Here is a 21,195-nt window from a genome sequence, read left to right on the forward strand (position 1 = left end):
TTACAATGATGCGGTGGCCACGCTGGAAAACAAAAATGGCAGAATACAAAGTATTTGTTAAAAAAAAATACAACAGGGTTGCAAAAATAACGGAGCCTTTGACAACGTGGCAAAATAGCATTTAAATGCATAAGAATAAAGATAAGCTGTGCACATATACAGTGTACATGTGTGACTACTTTTGTTACATAGACAAAAATTCAACTATATATATATATATATGTATGTATATATATATATATATATATATATATATATATAGTAACTTGCAAATATGTGTGCCCCCCCCCCCTGTACAATGGAAATCATTAAACATCAAGTTGCTTGTTTGTTTTAGTGATGAATCGCTTCAAGTAAAACATAACCAAAAAAATTTTAATTTTGAGCGGATTATTGACCTTCATAATGCTATAAAATAATATCAGTACACTTGCTATGTTTACATGCACATCCTCTCCAGCTTATGTCAACATGGACGAAAGGAATGAACGGTTTTCGTTTGCGTTTTTAAAACTTCATTAGCATGCTCACCTTGGCGCTCTTTCGGGTCCTTCATCACGCGGACACAAAGCGCACGTGTAAATGCAGAATAATAGACCCCGCCCACAACAACAACCTCATTAGTCGGACAGTCAGCGAAATTCAATTTGGCCGGCTTGTGGAGTCTTCGATGACATTACGGTGGAACCCCTGAAAGGTGACGTTTTTTTTCTTTGTAAAAAGACATTCAGTTATCACACATACCTAATAATTTGACAGCCTTAAATGTGTCCGTATACTATATTTTGTCCAATTTACCATGACAGATTTCATTTCCTGTTCTACAATTATTGTGACTTTTCTCCTCTTTGCCATGGTAACCTCCTGTGGTTGCGTCACAAAACTAGCAAATGACATCTGGCGGTTTCTTTGTATGTAAACTTTTTTTTTTTTTTCCTCTTGAGCAAAAATAGAATAATAATAATAATAATAAGGCACTTGTGAGGTTTTATGTTTTGGATACACAATATGCTGACTAAATTTGACAATGTATCACCTTTTTTTTTTTTTAATAATTTCGTGTTTCCTCTTTACCCCTTTCTAATTAAATATAACGTACAAACGGCAACGCAAAAACAAAACCACTATACTTTCTGACATTGCGCATTTTGAGGCGTATATTTCACGAAAATTTTCACATGAGTGCACCTTAGTTGTGAAACTCTTCTTCAGCTTGGGTATGCATGGTTGTGTTCTACTGTTCCCTGGTGGCAAATGCGTACACAACACCACGGGCAGCGCAATGTGGGATTGGAACGCATTAATGGCCTTTTCTTTGAATGGGAAAAGATGATTTGAGATACAAACGAGCATGGTTAACTATTAAGTGACGTGCCCTATTTTTCATGAAAATTTCTTGACAACTCTGAAATTTGCACCGTTCTACCTCGGAGGTTCCCTTATACACGTTTTTTTGAAGACAATTCAGAGTCAAGTTTAGATTCCCGACCCGCAAGCGGCCAAATTTGCCTTTGCCGGGATCTCAAGCGCTGACGAAGACCAAGCGGGCGGAGTAGATGAGGTCAGCCAGGTAGAGGACGAAGTTGACGGCCGTGAGAACGGCCACCGCCATCAGCTTGTCCCACACGCACAGCCCCTGCGTGATGCTGCAGTTGGACGGCCGGTGCTTGTTGCCGCCGTGCTTGGGGTCGAAGTTGAAGATGGGCCAGACGATGGTGGCCGACAGGTAGAGCACCACGGCCAGCAGGGCGTAGCCGGACAGGAAGCGAGCGAAGGGGAACGGCAGGCAGCCGGTGCACTCGCCCACGCACAGGAGGATGATGGCGGCGGACAGGATGAAGCAGATGCAGTAGACGGACATGCAGTACTTGAGAGCGTCGTGGCGGTCGTAGAGCACCGGGTCGCTGATGAACACGAAGATGATGCACGCCACGAAGGTCTCGCAAACCTTGAGCAGGCCCGGGGCGGTGGCCATGTAGCCGGCCACCTCGCCCGGCCTCGCCTTGCTGATGCTCACCTCGCTCATGTAGGCGATGGTGGCCAGGCAGGAGAAGACGGTGGACACGATGCGGTAGTCGCGCGCCTCGCTGGGCCCCATGGAGCCCTTCAGGTAGTACAGCGGGAAGATGATGGACGCCGACAGGCACAGCAAAGCGGCGTAGCAGGCGAACGTGATGGGGAAGTTCTTCCAGGAGACGGGCGCTCGGGTCTGCAGGCCGAACAGCTCCACCAGGAGCACCAGAAGGGTGCCGGCGAAGCTGAAGGCCCAGCAGAAGATGCACCAGTCGCCCGTCCCGTGGTACAGACGCCCGCCGTGGACCGCCACCGAGAAGGCCACGCAGGCGAAGATCAGCGCTGCCAGACGCGTCCACAGGAGGGGGGTAGAGTGCAGGACGATTGCCATCTTGACGCTAGGTGGTCTCGGCTCGTAGACAAATCTGAGAAGGATTTAGGAGAGTGTCAGCATTCAGGAGAATTGATGACACCCCTGAAAAATTCATGAATCGGGATAACTTGCATCACATGGCACTTTTTGAAACAACTGTTGATGAAATAGCACAAGTGGACCACATGAGGGCGATGGTTTGCAAGCTTGACATAACTTTGGGGACACGCGCGCGCTCACAAGGGCGTCATTGTGTTCTCAGCACTAAGAATGACTTCTCTGTGGCCGACACATTTACATCTGCTTGAATAATCTGCTGAGAACTGCTTCCCCCCCCACACCCCGCCGCCCCGCCCCACCCCTCCCTATTCTCGCACTTCTTTCCTGTCTGATTTTTACTGCTGCAGTCTGCAAGTCATTCCCGCTGCTCGGAGACTTGGCTTGCCCCTTGCCGACATTCCATCCGTGTTCTGGTCCTCTGCAGGCGTGACGTGGGGCGGCGCCGCCGGCCGCTAAACTTCCACTGCGCAGCTGTCATCGACAAATTCAGACCCCCCCCCAACCTTTTTTTTTTTTTTTTTTTAAATCCCTCTGCTTCGTGCTTGATGGATTCAGTCTCATTGACTTGGTGTCCACTGCTACATGGCAGCTAGTGCATTATTTTCAAATATTACTAGTATGTTCTACTTTTCTTTTTTCCCACATTTGTTAAGGTATCTGTTTGTATCTACTATTCCCCATTTCACTCACCAAAACATAAATACTTAGTTCTTTTGCAATATGCTACTTGATTTGTTTCGGTTGTGACATGTCTTAGCCTAAAGCATCCAATTATTTCAACTTACTATTCCCCTCTTTGCACTAGTTCTGTTCTCTAGCCACATTTCTGATATTCACCCTTTCGTGTACACAAATGAAATTCCTTTGAAACTGAATACGTTTTTTATCACGTGATCGTGCTAGCTAGCGGCTGCCTAGCTAGCGACTGCTCGGCTAACTCAAGCAAGCGATGACTATCGGCGCAAAAAAAATCAGTTTTTGCGGAAACGCGGCCAACGTTTGTAGCCCCGTGTGGAACGCTAGTAGTAGTAAAAAGTCTAAAATTGCAGATGTGCGCCACGCCCAACAACTTGGGGGAGCCGCCTCTTCCCGCTACTCCACCCGACAGTGTCGTAAAATAAGACAGCGGCCATCTGCTTGCCTTAAGATTTATAGTCAGTCAGTGAGTTCCACTTATAAAAATGTATTTTCCCCACGAACAACGTCATCCTCTCCAAGCCCGCCCAATGTATTTACTGCAAGGCGGCCATGTTTATGTCACGCTATTTAATGGTTTCATTTTGGGGGAGGGGGCCATAAATCAGCCACTAACATATAGTCATAGGTCCCGTTTTGTGGGATTTTTGCTCATCTGCTGTAATATATTAAGCTGCGTTGTCCTCATCCGTTCTTTCTTTAGTGGTTTCACTGTCACGGTGTTCCCTTTTAATTTCTTAGGAATTCTTTTTATTTCTTTGTTCCCGCTGACAGTGAATGAGTGGGATGAACGTGAATATGAATATGTGAGGGGGTGGGTGGGGTTTTATTGCACCATTTTACTTCAATTCTGATCAACGCGATTAAAGACGTGATTGTCGACTGTTCTCTAAAAGATTATCCTAAGTGATTCATTCTGTGGTGCGGGGTGTGTTCTTTTGTGTATTTTACCCCCCACCCATTCCCCTTATCTGCTCAGAAAAACATCAATATTTACCCTGGTTTTTACCCATGATAGCAAACGTATGCGGTCAGCACCGAGGTTTCGTCAATCCACAGACGCTGTGATTTGAGGCGGGACAGGTACCGTGGAATGTGATGCGCTTATGCGTGTTGTGTTGTGTTTGTCATCTGGAGTACACAACACACTTCAAGAGTAAGCAAGAAGAAAGAACAAACGTGCATTTTCCGTCGTCACGTCGGGTCCCTAAAATATGTCTACGCTACGTGTCCCGCTCAACATTTACAATCGTCAGCCACGAATGTTGACTGAGCACAACAAGACGGAACATATTCCCACCTTTGACATACCACACCACACGATAATCACTCATGGTAATCTTTAAGAAACATCCAACAACAGCCTTTGTTCAGAAGGGGAGGAAAAAAAATTCAAATTCTCGGGCTGCAATCACGTGATAATCGCCGCCACTGCTACAGAAATTGTCGTTGCAGACGACATCACCATGGCGACGACCACAGACCCACGCATAAGCGGCGAGCGCCGGATGTTTTCTGCCTACTTTAATTCACTCGATAGTGTCGCCAAAGCTACATATGTACACAAGATCAAACTGTGAAGATATCGACGCGTATATTCTCCACAATGATGTACTTTCAAAAGATCTGAAAGACTTCCCTGAAGTAGATTATCCAGACAGTAGAAATACAGATGCTTACCGCTTACAAAATAATCAGAACAGCTTTCCAAATAACCGTTTGCCTTGTGTACTCGAGCTTCGTTCCGATCCGCACGTCGTATATTTGCAAGCCACTTTTGTTGCTGTTTTTTTTCGATAACTCAATTGTATCTTCTCCTTCGTGCAATCTAATCTTCGGAAAACAGAAAAATCGCTTCCCAATGTCTCTGTTTCCATGATTTCCACATCCGTAGGCGCAACAAAAATCCGGCACGACGACGTCGGACAGCCGACTGCTTGTCTGCAACAATGGCCGTCAGGTACCCGGATGAACGAGCGGGACGTCACGTGCAACCCAGCCGTTCAACTTGATTGTCGTTATGTGTGCGCCACACTTTGAATCACTTACGTTTGATTGAGATGATGGATGGATGGATGGATGGATTTAAGTCAATCACTAACCTCAGGAAACTAACCAAGACGACGGAAAATGCGTAGAGTCGCAAATTTCGTGCGTAAAAGAGGAAATTTATGGTTGGCGGCTATTCCAAGGGGGTATCTGGGGATTACTCAACTTGTACTGTAGGCCTTTCTCAGTTCGCGTTCACATGTGCTACCTCTTGGGAATGTCTACATTCTGAACTAGTGGCCCAAAGTGAGTCGGCTGACATTTTAAGAGGCGTAAAATAAAAAAGAAGAGCACAGAAAGAAGTCTTTGGAGCACACCGGCCGTCCTTCTCCGCCCATTTTGCAGGCATCCATCACCCGCTCGGCGTCAAGCCGCACTTGCGCCCCCCCCCCCGAGACGCTTATAAACAGACGGAATAGGCCTTGTTTACATTAGCCGCCATTAACGGCAGAGAAGGTATGCAAGCAAAGGAGGTGAAGAAAAGGAGGGTGGTGGTGGCGGGGGGGAGAGGGGGGATTGGGGAGATGGGCAGGGTTGGAAGGGAGGAACCCGGGGAAGCCCTGAGCTCGGGACATATGAACGACACACACACACACACTTGAAGGCCCGTGATGGAGTGGAATAGCAGAGCAGTGAGTCACCGCGGGGGCCCCTTCCCCTTTCACCGCCCACATTATTCCATGTGTCCAAAAAAAAAAAAACTTACTGATGTGTTCCAGATGGCAGTCAGGCTCCCCAAACTTTTTTTTTCGTCCCTCACTTTCTCCAACTTCTTCCCTTGTTGCCGTTCCTTCGCTACCCCCGCCCCCCTCCCCTTTTCCCAGCTCGAAGAGCAATTACACGTCACGTAAAAGAGCTTCCAAATATCTTGCAGCGTAGAGGTTAAGGGAAGGGGGAGTGGCTTTTCCACTGTACCGCATGGAAAACATGGTAAGGGTGTGTGTGTGTGTGTGTGTGTGTGTGTGCAGAAGGGGGGGGGGTCGACTTCCCCAAAATGGACAAGGGCTGAAAATAGTGCATGCTGGGACGGGGACGGCAAAACAGGACGCGACCCCACCCCCGCCAACTCCTGACCGATGTCGTCATGAGTTCAGTTGCCACGGCGACCCTGGGCTAACCCGATTGCGCCGTCTAATTCGCTTATTGCGCCAACGCCGGGCTCCGTAGGCCAAAAAGCAGGAAAAACACAAGACGAAGCTCAATATGCATTTGGGAGAACAGACTAAATAAATCACTCAGTGGGACAAGGTCCACCGTGTTTTTTTTTTTTTTCCATCTTGTTTAGGGGAAAATTTGTGGTGAGGCCTTTAAAAGCTTCCAAAAGTCCTTTTTTTTTTATTATTTTTTTTTTTTTTTTTACAAGGGAAAATGCTTGTTTTGCTGATGGTTTGTACAGTTTGGAGCAAGGTTAGAAATCCAATATTAGGATTGGAAATAGGATAACGGATAGAGAAGGGATTGGAATAGGCACAGGGATAAGATTGAGGATTAGGGTTAGGGGTCGCGTAATAATTAGGGATACGACTAGGGTAGGGTTGGATTTAAGAAATTAAAAATCCACCCCAAAGTGTGGAATAGGTTCAGGCACAGATTTGTCACATATTTTTGAATTGATATTACAAAAAAAATAAGTTTAAAAGACAAAATAAGACTGGTGCCTTCAGAAAAAAACATCGTATCTCAAATCATCTTCCCCATTGAAATGAATAGAAATGCTATTAATCCATTCCATCCTGCCAATGAACACCCAAATTATTTTTCAACGTTTTTTTTTTTTTTTTTTTTAAATCACAGATTTCTCTCAACAACATTGTTCTCGATCAAGCGTACAGTGATAACATTTTCTCACCAGCAAAGACGGAAAACACGAGCGCAAAACCACAACCGTATTTAATATTTTGGTTGTTTCTGAAATGGTTCAGTCACTCACTGCCCCCCTCGTGGGGTTGCACTATATAGTGAGCTCGTTCATTTACTGCTTTTAATACACCGCGTGGCGCTCTGTTGACGACGTCACAGCTGTCACATGGTAACAAAGGAGGCCTCTCCCCTGGGTATTTTTTTTTTTATTGCTGCATTATTAAAACATTCACTGTATATTACTATAAAAATGCCAACAATCCAAGATTTGTTAAGAGTTAAAATTCTCTGAAAATAATTCACTCTGGTTGGTGAAATGGTTATTGGGGAATTCTTCTTCTTTGGTGTTGATTACCAGTTGGCAACGGTGCATTAGCGCCCCCAAATGATATAGTTTTTCCACTGCAAGGAAACCAATCTGTATTGACTGCGGCCAGACGGTTTTTTTCTCTCTCAACATATATACACATAGCGGTGGGTGTCTGAACCGCAAGATACGCCCTGAATAATTAACAGCTCGTATCTCAAGGCGCCGCAGCATGGGAAAATTTAAAAACTAAAATCGATTTAAAAGTGACGTGAATGTCCACAAAAAAAAAATAATAATAAGGAAAACTCCTACTATATATATATATATATATATTGGCGACACGGTGGATCAGCTGGTAAAGCGTAGGCCTCACAGTTCCGAGGAACCGGGTTCAATCCCGGCCCCGCCTGTGTGGCGTTTGCATGTTCTCCCTGTGCCTTGCGTGGGTTTTCTCCGGGCACTCCGGTTTCCTTCCACATCACAAAAACATAGAATGTTAATTGGACACTCTAAATTGCCCGTAAGTGTGATTGTGAGTGCGGCTGTTGTCTGTCTCTATGTGCCCTGGGATTGTCTCCTGCCCGTTGACAGCTGAGATAGGCTCCAGCACTCCCTGCGACCCTCGTGAGGATAAGCGGCATAGAAAATGGCTGGATGGAAAACTACAGTTCCCATTTTTTGGGGGAAACCTAAATACAAAATTCATTCATTGAGGTGAGGGTGAAGATGGTTTACTTTTCTGGTTAGTCTGTGGTTGGCGCTGTTGGGATTAAAAAGGGAGGAAGTGGGGTAACGGGGTAGGTCAGATAGGGTCAAGGGTGGTTAATGTTAGGGTTAGTGGGATTGGTGTTAAAAGAGGTTAGTTATTGGGGTTTAGGTTTAAAATCAGGGATGGGAACAAATTATTTAGCGGGTAGCTAACACTACTGGCTTGTTATTGTTACACTATTTTTAAAGCTTATGCTTTGGGGGCCCCAATCGGAGGTTCATTCATTAAGACCAGTGTAGTGGAGGTGGGTGTGCCGCCTGCCGCGCCCTGCACCCCCCCCCCCCACACACACACACACGTCCCTACTCATTGCAACAACAAAACACAAGTGTAAACATCTCCAAAGGCCTTTTCCCGTTTTTCGCTAACACGACCGCACGCAGGCAAAGAACGAGAAAGTCGTAAAAGTATCAGCTTCACTCTCAAATGACTCCCCGGATGTTTGAAACAGAAACAATTCAATAAACATAAAAAAAAAAAAAAAATGGCTCCACGCGGACGTTTTCATTCCACAGGAAATCACACTTACTTGTCACTACTTGTTTTGTGTGTATTTTTTTTTTTTTTTTTTTGTCTCATCTGTCAACCTCCAGCCTCTCTCCAGACTCTAAACCCGTTCGGTCGTACATATTTGCACAAGATGCAACAAGTTCTTTACCTGGTGTGCTCAGCTCAGCTGCAGTGTCTCGCGCAGAACATCCAGCGGTTGGAGAGCCTCTCACTCGCAGAAAAGGCAGCGAAAGAGAGCGAGCGCGGCAGACTCCCACTCGACTTCCTTGCCAGCTCCCTCCCCGCCCAGACCTCCAAATTAGGCATCGAATGTCTGCGCACCGTTATTCACATCTGTATATGCCACACCCCCTTCGCCCTGCTCCTACTCCTCCTCATCAACATCGTCATCCTCCTCCCCGGTTGCCATGGAGATGGTGACACACACAATGTGGTGCAAAAAGTTCACCACGTGTGCTACTTTTAGCGCTACTGCCCCCCCCCATCTTTATTTTTCTTGTAAATCCATGACAACATGACAAACTCACGAGACACTTGATTAGGTACACCCACGTTGTGCTCGGGTGGGCCAACTTTTTTATTCATTTTAATCTCGAGATTTACATATGGTACACGACACGCCTGACTTTGGTGCGGGGAACGTGGGATCGATTCCCGCTCAGTGACGGTGTTGATGCCAGCCCTGCGACTGACTGGCGACCAGTTCAGGGTATATTCCACCCTTTGCCCAAAACTAGCTGGGTTAGGCTCCACCTCTCTGGTGACGCTTGTGAGGATAAGCAGCTTGGATAATGGATGGATTTACGACATGGGCTAGGCCATTCATGTACGACGTGAAAAATATTTTTTTTAATGGGTATTTAATATATCTACCGTAATTCCCGGCCTACAGGGCGCACCTGGTCGGTACACAGAAAGAGTTTAACGCTAGCGAGCGCTAGCATTAGCGTCGTGCTAACTAGTGCCGCGCCAATGCTAGCCCTGCGCTTACGCTAGCGGGGCATCACCGTGTAAACCGCAGGGTTGAAAGCGTGTGAAAAAAGTCACGGCTTGTAGGCCGGAAATTACGGTAAAATGTTTTGGGATAACATCAATAATTTCTCACTAATTTAATATTAATTAATGTTTTAAATGTATTGGTATGATTGTTTGTTAGAAGCAGGTTTGATTTTCAGCCGTCTGTTTTTTTTTTTTTTATAAGAATGTTCCAATGAGCCACTTTTAGGAAAATTTGAAAAAGAAATTGGTAATCTCTTATCTAATCGATGACAAAAAATATTGTACTACCTTCATAAATGTCCTAAAAAGAAACATATTGATGAATTTATTTTAGGAAGAACAGCCATTATTGCAGCTATTACAGGATTCTTGATGACTTAAAAAAAAATTTTGTGGCCCTCCCTGACCCAATGTAATGAGCTGTATCGCAAAATTTTTCTGTAAAACATCCTAATCTTCAGTTATGTCAAGAAAATAAGCCGTTCCTCAAATGTCTTTTTTTCTCTTTCCAAAACAATTTCCAATAACATAAATAGAATCTGTCAGTCCTCGGTGCAAACTGTCATCGACATTCAAATTTATTAAACTGCTCAGGCGATGCTTTTAGCGCAACATTTTCCTAACTGTCATTAAATTGTAAATCCAGTAAAATTTATGAATGACAGAAAAAAAAGCACTCACCCCATGAAGTGAAAAGGAGATCACAAGTATTACTAAGTCACCCACTAATAAAACTGCAATGAAGAAAAACTGCTTAACTTTGAAGATGAACAAACACAAAGGACAACAGGTTACATAAGTTTAAAAAGCAGTTAAAATGCTAAACAGACTGAAATTAAAGCAAAATTAGTGATCTTTGAAGTAGAAAGAACAGGATGAGTGTTTAGGGGGTTAGGGGGGATAAAACATCACCATGAACTCATACTGTGTTTGCATATTCTCCCCGTGCACTCCTGGCACTCCTGGCGGCCGTTTGTCTCTATGTGCCCTTTGATTGACTGGCAACCAGTTCAGGATTGACCCCACCTCCTGCCCCTTGACAGCTGCGATAGGCTTCAGCACTCCCCCCGACCCTCGTGAGGATAAGCGCCGAAGAAAATGGACGGATGGAAAAACATACAGTAATGACTCAATTAAATACAATGTATTTACACAGTAATCTTGTTTCTTCTTTGCAGAGGATAAGGAATATATCCCGGTGAATATTATCACGTGTTGTGCCGCTGTTTGTTTTCAAATATCTGTTACTTCAAAGATAATAAAGCCGCCACACCGATGCTAATCATTAGCTCATCTAAAGCATGTTGCTTTGTTTATTAGCTTTGAGCTAAACGGACGTCCCGATAATAAAGCTGCTTTTACACACATTTAATTCTCTTTGTTTTGTGGATAATTTGACATAAAATCTCAACTGGGAGTGTCAGTAGAAAGCTTGAACATTTTTTTTTGTTTGTTTCATTGTTTCTCTGCCAAACTGCTAATTGGTGTGAGTTGAGTTCACTGCCACCATCAGCCAAAATGCGGTCACTCCTATCTCAGGGCACCAGCGTATAAAGAAAGTTCCATTTTCCCTTTTGTGGTTAGCATCACACGTTCCCTCTTTGCCATCGCGGGTGTCGAACTACAGGAAATTTGATGGCTTTTCCTGCTCCCAATGAGCAGCAGCAAGGCTCGTCAGTACGATTCCAAGTAACATTGCGAAGGACGTAAAGCAGAAGTTGACTCAAAAAAAAAAAAAAAATATTGCGTCAAGTGGGTTTCCTGTCCTGGAAAAGGGTTGTAACATGATCCTCCGGCACAGCAGCGATAACTTACTTGAGCATATCGCACATTGCGACACCCTGACTCATGCAAACGGCCTACTGATTGTTTATCACCGTTGCCGAGCGACCGCTCCACTTCCCCTATAACATTGATTTTTATATAGTGACAGACGGCATTGTGAGTGAAAACAAGGATATAGCCTGAGAGGGGGAGAATAATCGTCTGTCAAGCAAATTCCCTCGAGGGAAAACCCAATTGGCATCAATTGAATAATGCTATTGTTTAGTTTGTCTGGGATTCTATTCTTCTTAGCAGCAACTATATTTCTCATGCCAGAAATTTGTTTTTGTTTTTATTTATTTGTATTTTCCTGATATTTTTAATTATTGGTATTATTCAATGTATTATCCCGGATTTTTATCGTTGGATTGTACCATTTTTCATTGTATTGTAACATATTGTATTTTTAGAATTAGTTTATTGTATTTGTATTTATTGTATTTCATTTCTATTTTATTCATTTTTTGTTATACTGGCATTGTATTGATTTTTCTGGTGTATTTTTTTTATCCATCCATCCATCCATCCATCCATTTTCTTTTCCGCTTATCCTCATGAGGGTCGCAGGGAGTGCTGGAGCCTATCCCAGCCGTCAACAGCCAGGAGGCGGGGTACACCCTGAACTGGTTGCCAGCCAATCGCAGGGCACAGCGCACTCACAATCTCATTTAGGGGCAATTTAGAGTGTCCAATTAATGTTGCATGTTTTTGGGATGTGGGAGGAAACCGGAGTCCCCGGAGAAAACCCACGCAGGCACGGGGAGAACATGCAAACTCCACAAAAGTGAGTCTGGGATTGAACCTGGGACCTCAGAACCCTGAGCCCAACGGTTTCCAGCTGAACCACCGTGCCGCCTTATTGTATTTTATTTCTATTTTATTTAATTGTTGTTGTTCTGGCGTGTTTTTTTTAATTTATGTTGTATTTTTTATTGTTTTGATATATTTTTTTATTAGGTTGTATTATCATTTTTCTTTTACTGTATTATTATTTTTTCTTTTATTATTATTATTATTATTTGCAGAATCCGCCGTTTTTAAACTATTATTTTCCGCTTCTTGCCGCAAGAGTCCGCTTGACTTATTTTAGAGTGGACCACGACTGTGACGTAAAGCTTCAGGCGACAGTTGTCATGTGACGTCATTTTTGTGAGACACGCAGCAGCGATCCTGTCATTCAGGTAGTGGAGGAGACTCCATTATGGCGTCGGGTGCTGAAGAGTTGCAGGGCGGCCACGACGCTGAACTTGATGAATTACTGGACAGTACGGTTACAATTTACATGTTAAAATCCCACAGCGACATTTCTGGCTTTTAGTCTGTTATTTTACATGGAAAATGGTGGTTATTCGTTCGTCAGACGTTATTGTTACCGCCTTTAAAGTTGCTGTCAAACTTAGCAAACCTTTCCTCCTCGTCGCTCACACATTGTTTACAAAATAATTACAATTCCAAGTGTATTCGTTGAATTCATGAAGGTTTTATTTTTAAAGGGCACGACGAGCAATAGCTCTTATCATGACAACACTTGAGATTGTTGGGTATTTGCAAAAGTGTGAAGGGCACTTTCAAGCCTTTGTTAGTTAGTTAGCATCCGATCTCAGCTTGTCGTATTTGTGTTTACAGTGCATTGATTTAAAAGTTCAATTTATGCATTTATTTTAGGTGCATTGGATGACTTTGAAAAGCAGTCCGCGCCACCTGAACCTACAGCCCCTGCCTCCTCCTCCCCGTCCAGTCATGGAGCAGAGAAGGTTGATGTTGTAAGCATGTGCTTTTTGGGCGCAAAAGCAGACGGTAAAATTAATAGACGCATTTTTCATACCTCAGCCGCCACTGCTGGAGGACCCCAAGCTTTTCGAGAAACTCTTCGAGGGCGACATGGCTGCCCAGGCCCAGCACGAGTGGGAGAAAGCCATGACTGAGTTGGCGCAGGAGGAGCCCGACCTGCTCCAACACTTTCAGAAGCTTTCCGAAGCTGCCGGCAAAGTTGGTGAGTTATAGTTTATTATAGTTTTGCCCGAGGTGGAACGGTGGATCAGCTGGAAAGTGTCGGTCTCGCAGTTCTGATGTCCCGGGTTTGTCTCGGACCCGCCTCTGCGGAGTTTGCATGTCCTCCCCGGGCACAACGGTTTCTTCCCTTATCCCAAAAACATGCCACATTAATTGGACACTCTATATTGCCCCTAGGTGTGATTGTGAGTGCGGCTGTTGGTCTCCATGTGCCCTGCGATTGGCTGGCAACCAGTACCTTTGTAAGGATAAGCGGCTAAGAAAATGGATGGATGGATAGTTTTGCCCGACTATGTCATTTTTGTGTCCCTGGTTATTTGGTGTTTGTTGCCATACAGGCACTGACACAGCCTCTCAGCAAGAGTTCACCTCCTGCCTCAAAGATACCCTCCGTGGCCTTGCCAAGAATGCCGATAACCTGCAGGTAGACAAATTACATACTTTTATTTATTAATATTATTGTAATATTCATTGAACCCTCAAAGTTTTTAAATGGTACACACCACACAATGCAACAAACAGTTGATGGTTTTCAGAGAAGATAATAGTGATTCTGTCCAGTGTCAAACTATTGCTATTCTACTCTAAGAAGTTTGCTTATCCCATTAAGTATTGAACACTCAAGGCCTTTTTATACTTGCGCGTGCGGCAACCACGCTGACATCACTGCAGCTCTCCTACACGTAGTTTGCCTTTATACTCGAGCGAAACCCACGCGCTAAGTTTTGAAAATGTGCTGCAGTTCTGCTCCAAATCAGAGGCTCATATTGGCGAGGACGACGCAGCATGGCGTTTCCTCAGCACATTTTGGAAATTTTCAGTAGCTGTTTTTACTTTACTCTCCGTAACAAGGAACTAAGCAGCAACAACGCCGAGCACAAAAGTGTGCTTCAACAAATGAACCTAAATGACTAGATGATACATTTGATTATGCTGGAAAATTGATTGAGAAAACTCCAGCATTGGTGGTATGTGGAGCCTGGGGGAACAGTAAGTACGCCATCACAGCGTGTGATAAAACGGACCAATCATGAGCGATGAGCTCCGCAGCTTTCCCCGCACATCAATTTTTTTTTATTTTTTTTTTTTTTTTGGGGGGGGGGGGCAGACTACGCAGAAGCTTCTTTGTGCAATGCATGTAATCCAGGCGTTGTCGATCGCAAGAGTATAAAGCAGCTTTCAATCTTAATTTTAATGATGAGAACGGCATAGTGCAAAGGTAATTTTGTCATTATGTGTCAGGATTAATAAACAGTGGAAATAAAAAGTTTGGCGGTAAAGCGTTGGCCTCACAGTTATGAGGACCCAGGGTTCGATCCTAGCCCCCGCCTGTGTGGAGTTTGCATGCTCTGTCCGTGCTTGCGTGGGTTTTCTCCAGGCACTCCGATTTCCTCCCACATCCCCAAAACATGCAACATTAATTGGACACTCTAAATTGTCCCTAGGTCTAATTGTGAGTGTGGATGTTTGTCTCGGTGCAATTGGCTGGCAACCAATTCAGGGTGTACCCCGCCTCCTGACCGTTGACAGCTGTGATAGGCTCCAGCACTCCCCACGACCCTAGTGAGGATAAGTGGCAAAAAAAAAAAATGGATGGATAAAAGGTTTCCAAACTAAAACCTGTTTTTTGACAAGGTTCTTGTTATGGAAAAATACATTTGAATCAAAAAAATGACCTTTTAGAACTTCTCCAATCTATTTGGGTTTAATCAGAGGCACTTTAAATGCTCAGGGTTCTAGATGAACTTTTTGCACTGGTTCGACTTAACACGCTTCGCAAAGTATCTCAATTTGATGGAACCCAGGCCACACATCTAAGTCTTTCACGATAGCACGTTTTTCACATATATCAGACCATAATAATTCAAGTTCATGCTTTTTAAGAGCAATTACATTTAAATTCTCAATAATGGTACTTGTCATATAAGTGTGAACAGAACTGAATTGTTCCACACTATCCGAGTCACTCACATTCGTGTTCCCGAAGTCTTCTGGCCTGGCCGGAGATGATCTCGTCAAGACACTGGAAGGCTTGGGATTGGACGAGGGCGGCGGGGGCGAGGAGGCCAACATCCTTCCCATCATGCAGTCCATCATGCAGAATCTCCTCTCCAAGGAGGTGCTCTACCCGTCCCTCAAGGAGATCACAACTAAGGTTCGCGGGCACGTTCGCCCCACGGCGGCATCGGCGGTTCATTCACTGACGTAACGAAACGGCTTTTCCACAGTATCCAGAGTGGTTGGAAGCCAACAGGTCCAGCCTGAGCCCGGAAGACGCGCAGCGCTACGAGCAGCAGGCCAAGGTCATGGGAGAAATCTGCCAGCGCTTTGAGAAGGAGGAAGACGGCGACAAGGTCTTTGAAAGCATCATGGACCTCATGCAGAAGGTAGGAGGACTCTCGTCTCGTTGAAATGCCCTTTTGACTAATTAATATAATTCTCCTCACATTTTCCCTCAGCTGCAGGACCTTGGACAACCACCAAAGGAGCTCGCAGGCGATGCCGTGAGTTGATGATCATTGAACGTTCTAGTCAATTAAGAATTTAAACACACATCATTTCCTTGGAAAAGTAGTTAGACAGAGACGTGTGCATGTGTGTGTTAATATATAAATACAATGCTTCTGTTTAAAGAAAAAAAAAAAAAATTTTCACAGTATCTCTTTTTTTATTTGAAAGTATGGCCTTCCGTGTGTGAATGCTTGTCTGTAGTCTAAACATTGACACAATATGTTTTGAAAAGGGTTGACAAAGATAAAAACACTAATGGCTAGACCACTCTGGTTTCAGACCGTCCTTGAAGTGGATCTCTGACTTGGATAGTTTGATGGAAAGATAGACGTGACAAAAACTGTGATTTTACAGTTCCTGAAGGGAACACTTAAGATGGTTACATTGGCAATCAGCAAGCCTGATTGATTGATGGGTTTATAGAATGATTTATTATCCTCGAATAACTTGATTAAGACCGTCCTTTAAAGGTCCACTGTCATGAAATGCATGATTTTTAGTATGTTGTTAATGAAAAAAAGGCAGCCGGAATGGACCCATGCGTTTTTTCACCACAAAATATGATTTTGGCGTGTATGGGTTTTTGTAACTCCTGCCATGAAAATCCTCTTGAGGGATTTGGTTTTGAGAAGAAGCAGGAAGTGACATCAACAGCAGCAGCGCACTCAGGCTGGCTCATCTGTTTCTACTAGTTTTACCTGCTGGAAGGTAGCTCGCTGTTCTTTGGTGTTAGCCAAAATGCCGGCTCGTTGCATTGCTGGATATTGTTCAAACACTCGGGAGGTTGCATTTACTCTTCGTACTTTTCAAAAAAGACCCGGTTCGTCGTGAAAAATGGATTGCACCGGTGCAAAGGACGAGAGCTTTGTGGGTTCCAAATGACAAGTAGGTGTGTATAGAGCTACTAAATAAAACAATAGTTGGGGGTGCGGGAGAAGTCATCCTCTCATAACGTGAGAAGATCGGCATACGTAAGACAGGGGTGCTTAATGTGTCGATGTGAGCTTCGGACGGCTTCCGCACAGTAGCCTTGTGGATCGCCCCAAGCCTCGATGCTGAGGTGAATCGGGCTGGGAGGTGGTTTGGCCGGGCTCTACCCCCACCGGCCACCGGTGTCTGGGCACTCCACTTCGCAGGTCGGCTTACCGGCGACGACTTCTGCGTCAGCTCGCTTGCCATGGCTCGCCCGCCAGTGACCGAATGCTCAGCGACAATGCAATGCGACAGCTTCCGCGTTGGCCCCAACGCGGGAGGAGAAAGGAGCTCCTCCCACCCCCACCCGGTATGGGTCCTCCTGAGTACGCTACATACTGTCGGGGATTCTGTTGTTACTTAGATGTGATCCGCGTATCATCAAAATGTGGCTCGAAATGATAGGGTAATATCGCCCAGGTCATTTCACTCGGTTGTGAGATGTTCTCTTCTTCGAAAAGAGCTTCCGTGTTCCATAGCAAGTTGCCACTACGTGTTTTCAATGGCGAATGTCCCGGTGGAACATCTGCTGATGACGTCGCAGGCAATATGGCGACCGCTTGGATGTCGAATGAAACTTAGGCAACTTTGCGCATGGCTGACACGCTCTTCGCTCATATTTATTTTTTCGTATAGACATTGAAGTGAATAATCTAATATGTATTTTTCATTACAATATCTATTTTAGAATGTTTATAGGCACGACAGTAGAGCTTTAAGGTAGCACCTGACTTTCGCAGCTAGACGCATAGATTGATGAATGGTTTGATACCGTGTTCTTCTCTCACCAGCCTCCTGGCTTCAACTTCGACATGGACTCCCTCAACCTGCCGGGGGGCCTCGGCGGGGCCGGAGCGGCCGAGCAGTGCTCCATAATGTGAAGAGGCGTCGGCTCGAACCCAGCCGCAGAGACGGCTTCACCCTATGAAAGTGGGTGGCGGCGGTGTGGCGCTCAAGTTGTCCACGCTCGCTCTCGCGTCCTAAACCCACAGACAGATGCGGACGAGGTTGCGAAACTCCAACACACACTTGAGAGCTGAACACTTGGAGTTCCCATTTTCTCTTTAATTTTAACTGCATTCCTGCCTCCACGATGTCGGTACTGCACTTTCTCTGTCGCATCTATAACCCTCATGTTACCTGTAAACCTCTATGACCCTCCCTCCCCACAGGTCAATTTGAGAGTAATTATCCGATTGTATCAAAAACAAAACAAAAAAAATACCCATTAAACATTTAGATATCACAATAAGATCCCATTACCAACCATATCGTTCAATAATTTCTGCATTATCTCTCACAGATCCCGGTAACGCTTCGATGAGCCTCATTTCATCATTTTTCATTTAATTAAGTACAAACGGACAATATTTGTAATATGTTGATTACACTAATTCAGCCAGCATTTCATACTGAAAATTTTTTTTTTCTGAACTTGTATTTCTGTTTAAGCCTCCTGTTAATTAAAAGAAAAAGAGGATCCATATTAAATACAATTCTAGATGTGTACCTGTCAAAATGATTAATTAATCTAATAAGAGGGTGAAACCAACTAAAAAAAAGGGGGGGGGCCTGAAATGTGCTTTTTTTTTTTTAAATGTATATTTTTTTCCCTAGCTTAGGTTGACCCAGTATTTAACAGTAAAATAAACGAGTATTTAAAAAAATATTAAAATAGTTTACATATTTATTGGTCATTTTGAACCATATAACAAATGTAACAAAATATACATGAGGAGGACTTTGTTTTTTAAGAATATAACATTTTGACATAAATTTAATGTGTACTATAACCATGGGCTAACACAAACAAAATTTAAAAAAAAGGGACAAAATAAATCATTTATCTTGTCATGGATTCACTTGACCCATGTTTGTTAAACAATAATATTTTTAAAATGTAATATAGATTTTTCCAGGCTAATTTGAGCTGCCGTACAAAGGAGAGTCAAAGGAAAATGGGGAGATGAAAATTTTAATAATCGAGCTTTTTACAGGTCAGCTTGACCGGCAAGATTAGACGGTTAAAATGGGTCAATTTGACCACCAAGATAAGAAGCGTCTTAACTGGTGTGAGCGTGTGGTCACTTTATGTCATAACATGACGTGCATAACAAACATCAACACCCATGTTGCGTTGATCCTTATTTCATAATAGATTATTGCAATTGTTAATGTTGCCTCTCTGTAATAATGTACTGTTTCCCACTGTCATCCCGGTGTTGATCTGAAGTGATTGATTTGATTGCTGCTACTGCTGATGATGAAGATGATGGCGTTACCTTAAGTGCTTCCCTTGAGGCTTTGTTTTTTTTGTTTGTTTTTTATTGTGAAGATTGTTTGCTTTCAATAGGAAAGCTTGCTGAGTTGCGGGTTTCCCAGAGCACTTTGTGCGTGCAACTATGGAGGCAGCTCTAGAAAGCGCAGGGCAAAACTACGGTTTAGTAAAGAGGCAGCGAGCCGTGCAGAGAGAAGGTTTGTGTCAATTAAAGCGCTTTCATCATCATCATGCCATCCATTCAGGGCCTGACAACGTAGCGCACAGAGATGCTATTATGTGTTTTGCCCATTTATTTTTGTTGTTGTTGTAATTATAATGAATAAAAGTGATAGCACGAAGATGAACGTGTTTTTAAGTCCTTTTATGTTCTGTTAGGAAGCAACATTACCACGGATGGAGGAGTAGACCGACAATGAAGAAAATAAGTATTTGAACACCTTGCTATATTGGAAGTTCTCCCACCTACAAATCATGGAGGGGTCTGAAATTTTCATTGTAGGTGCATGTCCACTGTGAGAGAGATAATCCAAAAATCACAATGTATGATTTTTTTAAACGATTTGTGTGATACAGCTGCAAATAAGTATTTGTACACCTGTGAAAACCAATGTTAATATTTGGAACAGTCGCCTTTGTTTGCAATTACAGATTTCAAATGTTTCTTGTAGGTTTGCACACACTCCAGGAGGAATTTTTGCCCCACTCCTCCACACAGATCTCTCGATCAGACAGGTTTCTGGGCTGTCGCTGAAGAACACGGAGTTTCAGCTCCCTCCAAAGATTTTCTTTTGGGTTTAGGTCTGGAGACTGGCTAGGCCACGCCAGAATGCTGATATGCTTCTTACGGAGCCACTCCTTGGTTTTCCTGGCAGTGTGCTTCGGGGCATTGTCATGTTGAAAGACCCAGCCAGGACCCATCTTCAATGCTCTGACTGAGGGAATGAAGGTTGTTCCCCAAAATCTCACAATACATTGCCGCGGTCATCCACTCCCATGTGCAGAAAAACACCCCCAAAGCATGATGCTACCACTCCCATTCTTCACAGTAGGGATGGTGTTCTTGGGATGGAACTCATCATTCATCTTCCTCCAAACACAGTGAGTGGAATTATTACTATAAAGTTCCATTTTGGTCTCATCTGACCACAAAATTTTCTCCCATGACACCTCTTCATCATCCAAATGGTCATTGGGAAACTTAAGACAGGCCTTGACATGTTCTGGGGAACCTTCCGTGCCATGCATGATTTCAAACCATGACGTCTTAGTGTATTACCAACAGTCACCTTGGAAACAGTGGTCCCATCTCTTTTCAGGTCATTGACCAAGTCCTCACGTGTAGTCCTGGGCTAATTCCTCACCTTTCTAAGGATCATTGAGACCCCACTCCGATTTGAGATTGACCGTCATGTTTAGCTTCTTGCATTTTCTAATGATTGCTCCAACGTGAGACCTTTTTTCACCAAGCTGCTTGGCAATTTCTCCGTAGCCCTTTCCAGCCGTGTGGAGTTGTACAATTTTGTCTCTGGCGTCTTTGGACAGCTCTTTGGTCTAGGCCGTGTTACAAGTTTGAGTCTTACTGATTGTTTGGGTGGACAGGTGTCTTTATCCAGCTAATGACCTCACAGAGGTGCATCTGATTCAGGATAATACATGGAGTGGAGGTGGACTTTTAAAGGTGGACTAACAGGTCTTTGAGGGTCAGAATTCTAGCTGATAGACAGGTGTTCAAATACTAATTTGCAGCAGCATCACACAAATAAATCGTAAAAAAATCATACGTTGTGCTTTCCGGATTTTTCTTTTCAGATGATCTCTCTCACAGTGGACGTGCACCTACGATGAAAATTTCAGACCCCTCCATGATTTCTAACCTGGAGAACTTGCAATATAGCAGGGTGTTCAAATACTTATTTTGTTCGAGGCATGTATCAGCAAAGCACGTTTTCAGACAC

The 21,195-nt window shown here is 44.0% G+C and overlaps 2 protein-coding genes across 6 annotated transcripts; one reads left to right on the plus strand and one right to left on the minus strand.

Annotated features, from left to right (window-relative positions):
• On the minus strand, positions 1-10,446 carry myadmb (myeloid associated differentiation marker b). Of its 2 annotated transcripts, none has more exons than XM_061838305.1 (2): positions 10,321-10,446; positions 1-2,438 (listed from the first exon to the last, which is right to left on the minus strand). In XM_061838305.1, exons 1-2 carry the CDS (start codon positions 10,323-10,325, stop codon positions 1,523-1,525), a joined length of 921 nt encoding a protein of 306 aa, XP_061694289.1. In that variant the 5' UTR covers positions 10,326-10,446; the 3' UTR covers positions 1-1,522. The 2 variants fall into 2 exon arrangements, with proteins under 2 accessions (XP_061694289.1, XP_061694290.1); XM_061838306.1 differs by lacking the exon at positions 10,321-10,446 and adding an exon at positions 8,789-10,288.
• A 151-nt stretch (positions 10,447-10,597) lies between these two features.
• Positions 10,598-19,580, plus strand: pex19 (peroxisomal biogenesis factor 19). Of its 4 annotated transcripts, none has more exons than XM_061838307.1 (8): positions 10,598-12,247; positions 13,129-13,226; positions 13,294-13,456; positions 13,815-13,900; positions 15,464-15,631; positions 15,705-15,863; positions 15,936-15,980; positions 17,751-19,580. In XM_061838307.1, exons 1-8 carry the CDS (start codon positions 12,166-12,168, stop codon positions 17,838-17,840), a joined length of 891 nt encoding a protein of 296 aa, XP_061694291.1. In that variant the 5' UTR covers positions 10,598-12,165; the 3' UTR covers positions 17,841-19,580. The 4 variants fall into 4 exon arrangements, with proteins under 4 accessions (XP_061694291.1, XP_061694292.1, XP_061694293.1 ...); XM_061838308.1 differs by having other exon boundaries at positions 10,614-12,247; positions 13,129-13,217; XM_061838309.1 differs by lacking the exon at positions 10,598-12,247 and adding an exon at positions 12,270-12,728.
• Positions 19,581-21,195: the final 1,615 nt, after the last annotated feature.

This window comes from Syngnathoides biaculeatus, chromosome 13 (assembly GCF_019802595.1).
Source record: "Syngnathoides biaculeatus isolate LvHL_M chromosome 13, ASM1980259v1, whole genome shotgun sequence".
In the NCBI taxonomy this organism is placed as follows: domain Eukaryota; kingdom Metazoa; phylum Chordata; class Actinopteri; order Syngnathiformes; family Syngnathidae; genus Syngnathoides; species Syngnathoides biaculeatus.

Coding starts and splice junctions, on each gene's coding strand:
- pex19 (XM_061838307.1), top strand. CDS start 12,166: ATGTTTTTGGGATGTGGGAGGAAACCGGAGTCCCCGGAGAAAACCCAC. Junction 15,632..15,704: donor TCAAGGAGATCACAACTAAG/GTTCGCGGGCAC, acceptor GCTTTTCCACAG/TATCCAGAGTGGTTGGAAGC. Junction 15,981..17,750: donor AGGAGCTCGCAGGCGATGCC/GTGAGTTGATGA, acceptor TTCTCTCACCAG/CCTCCTGGCTTCAACTTCGA.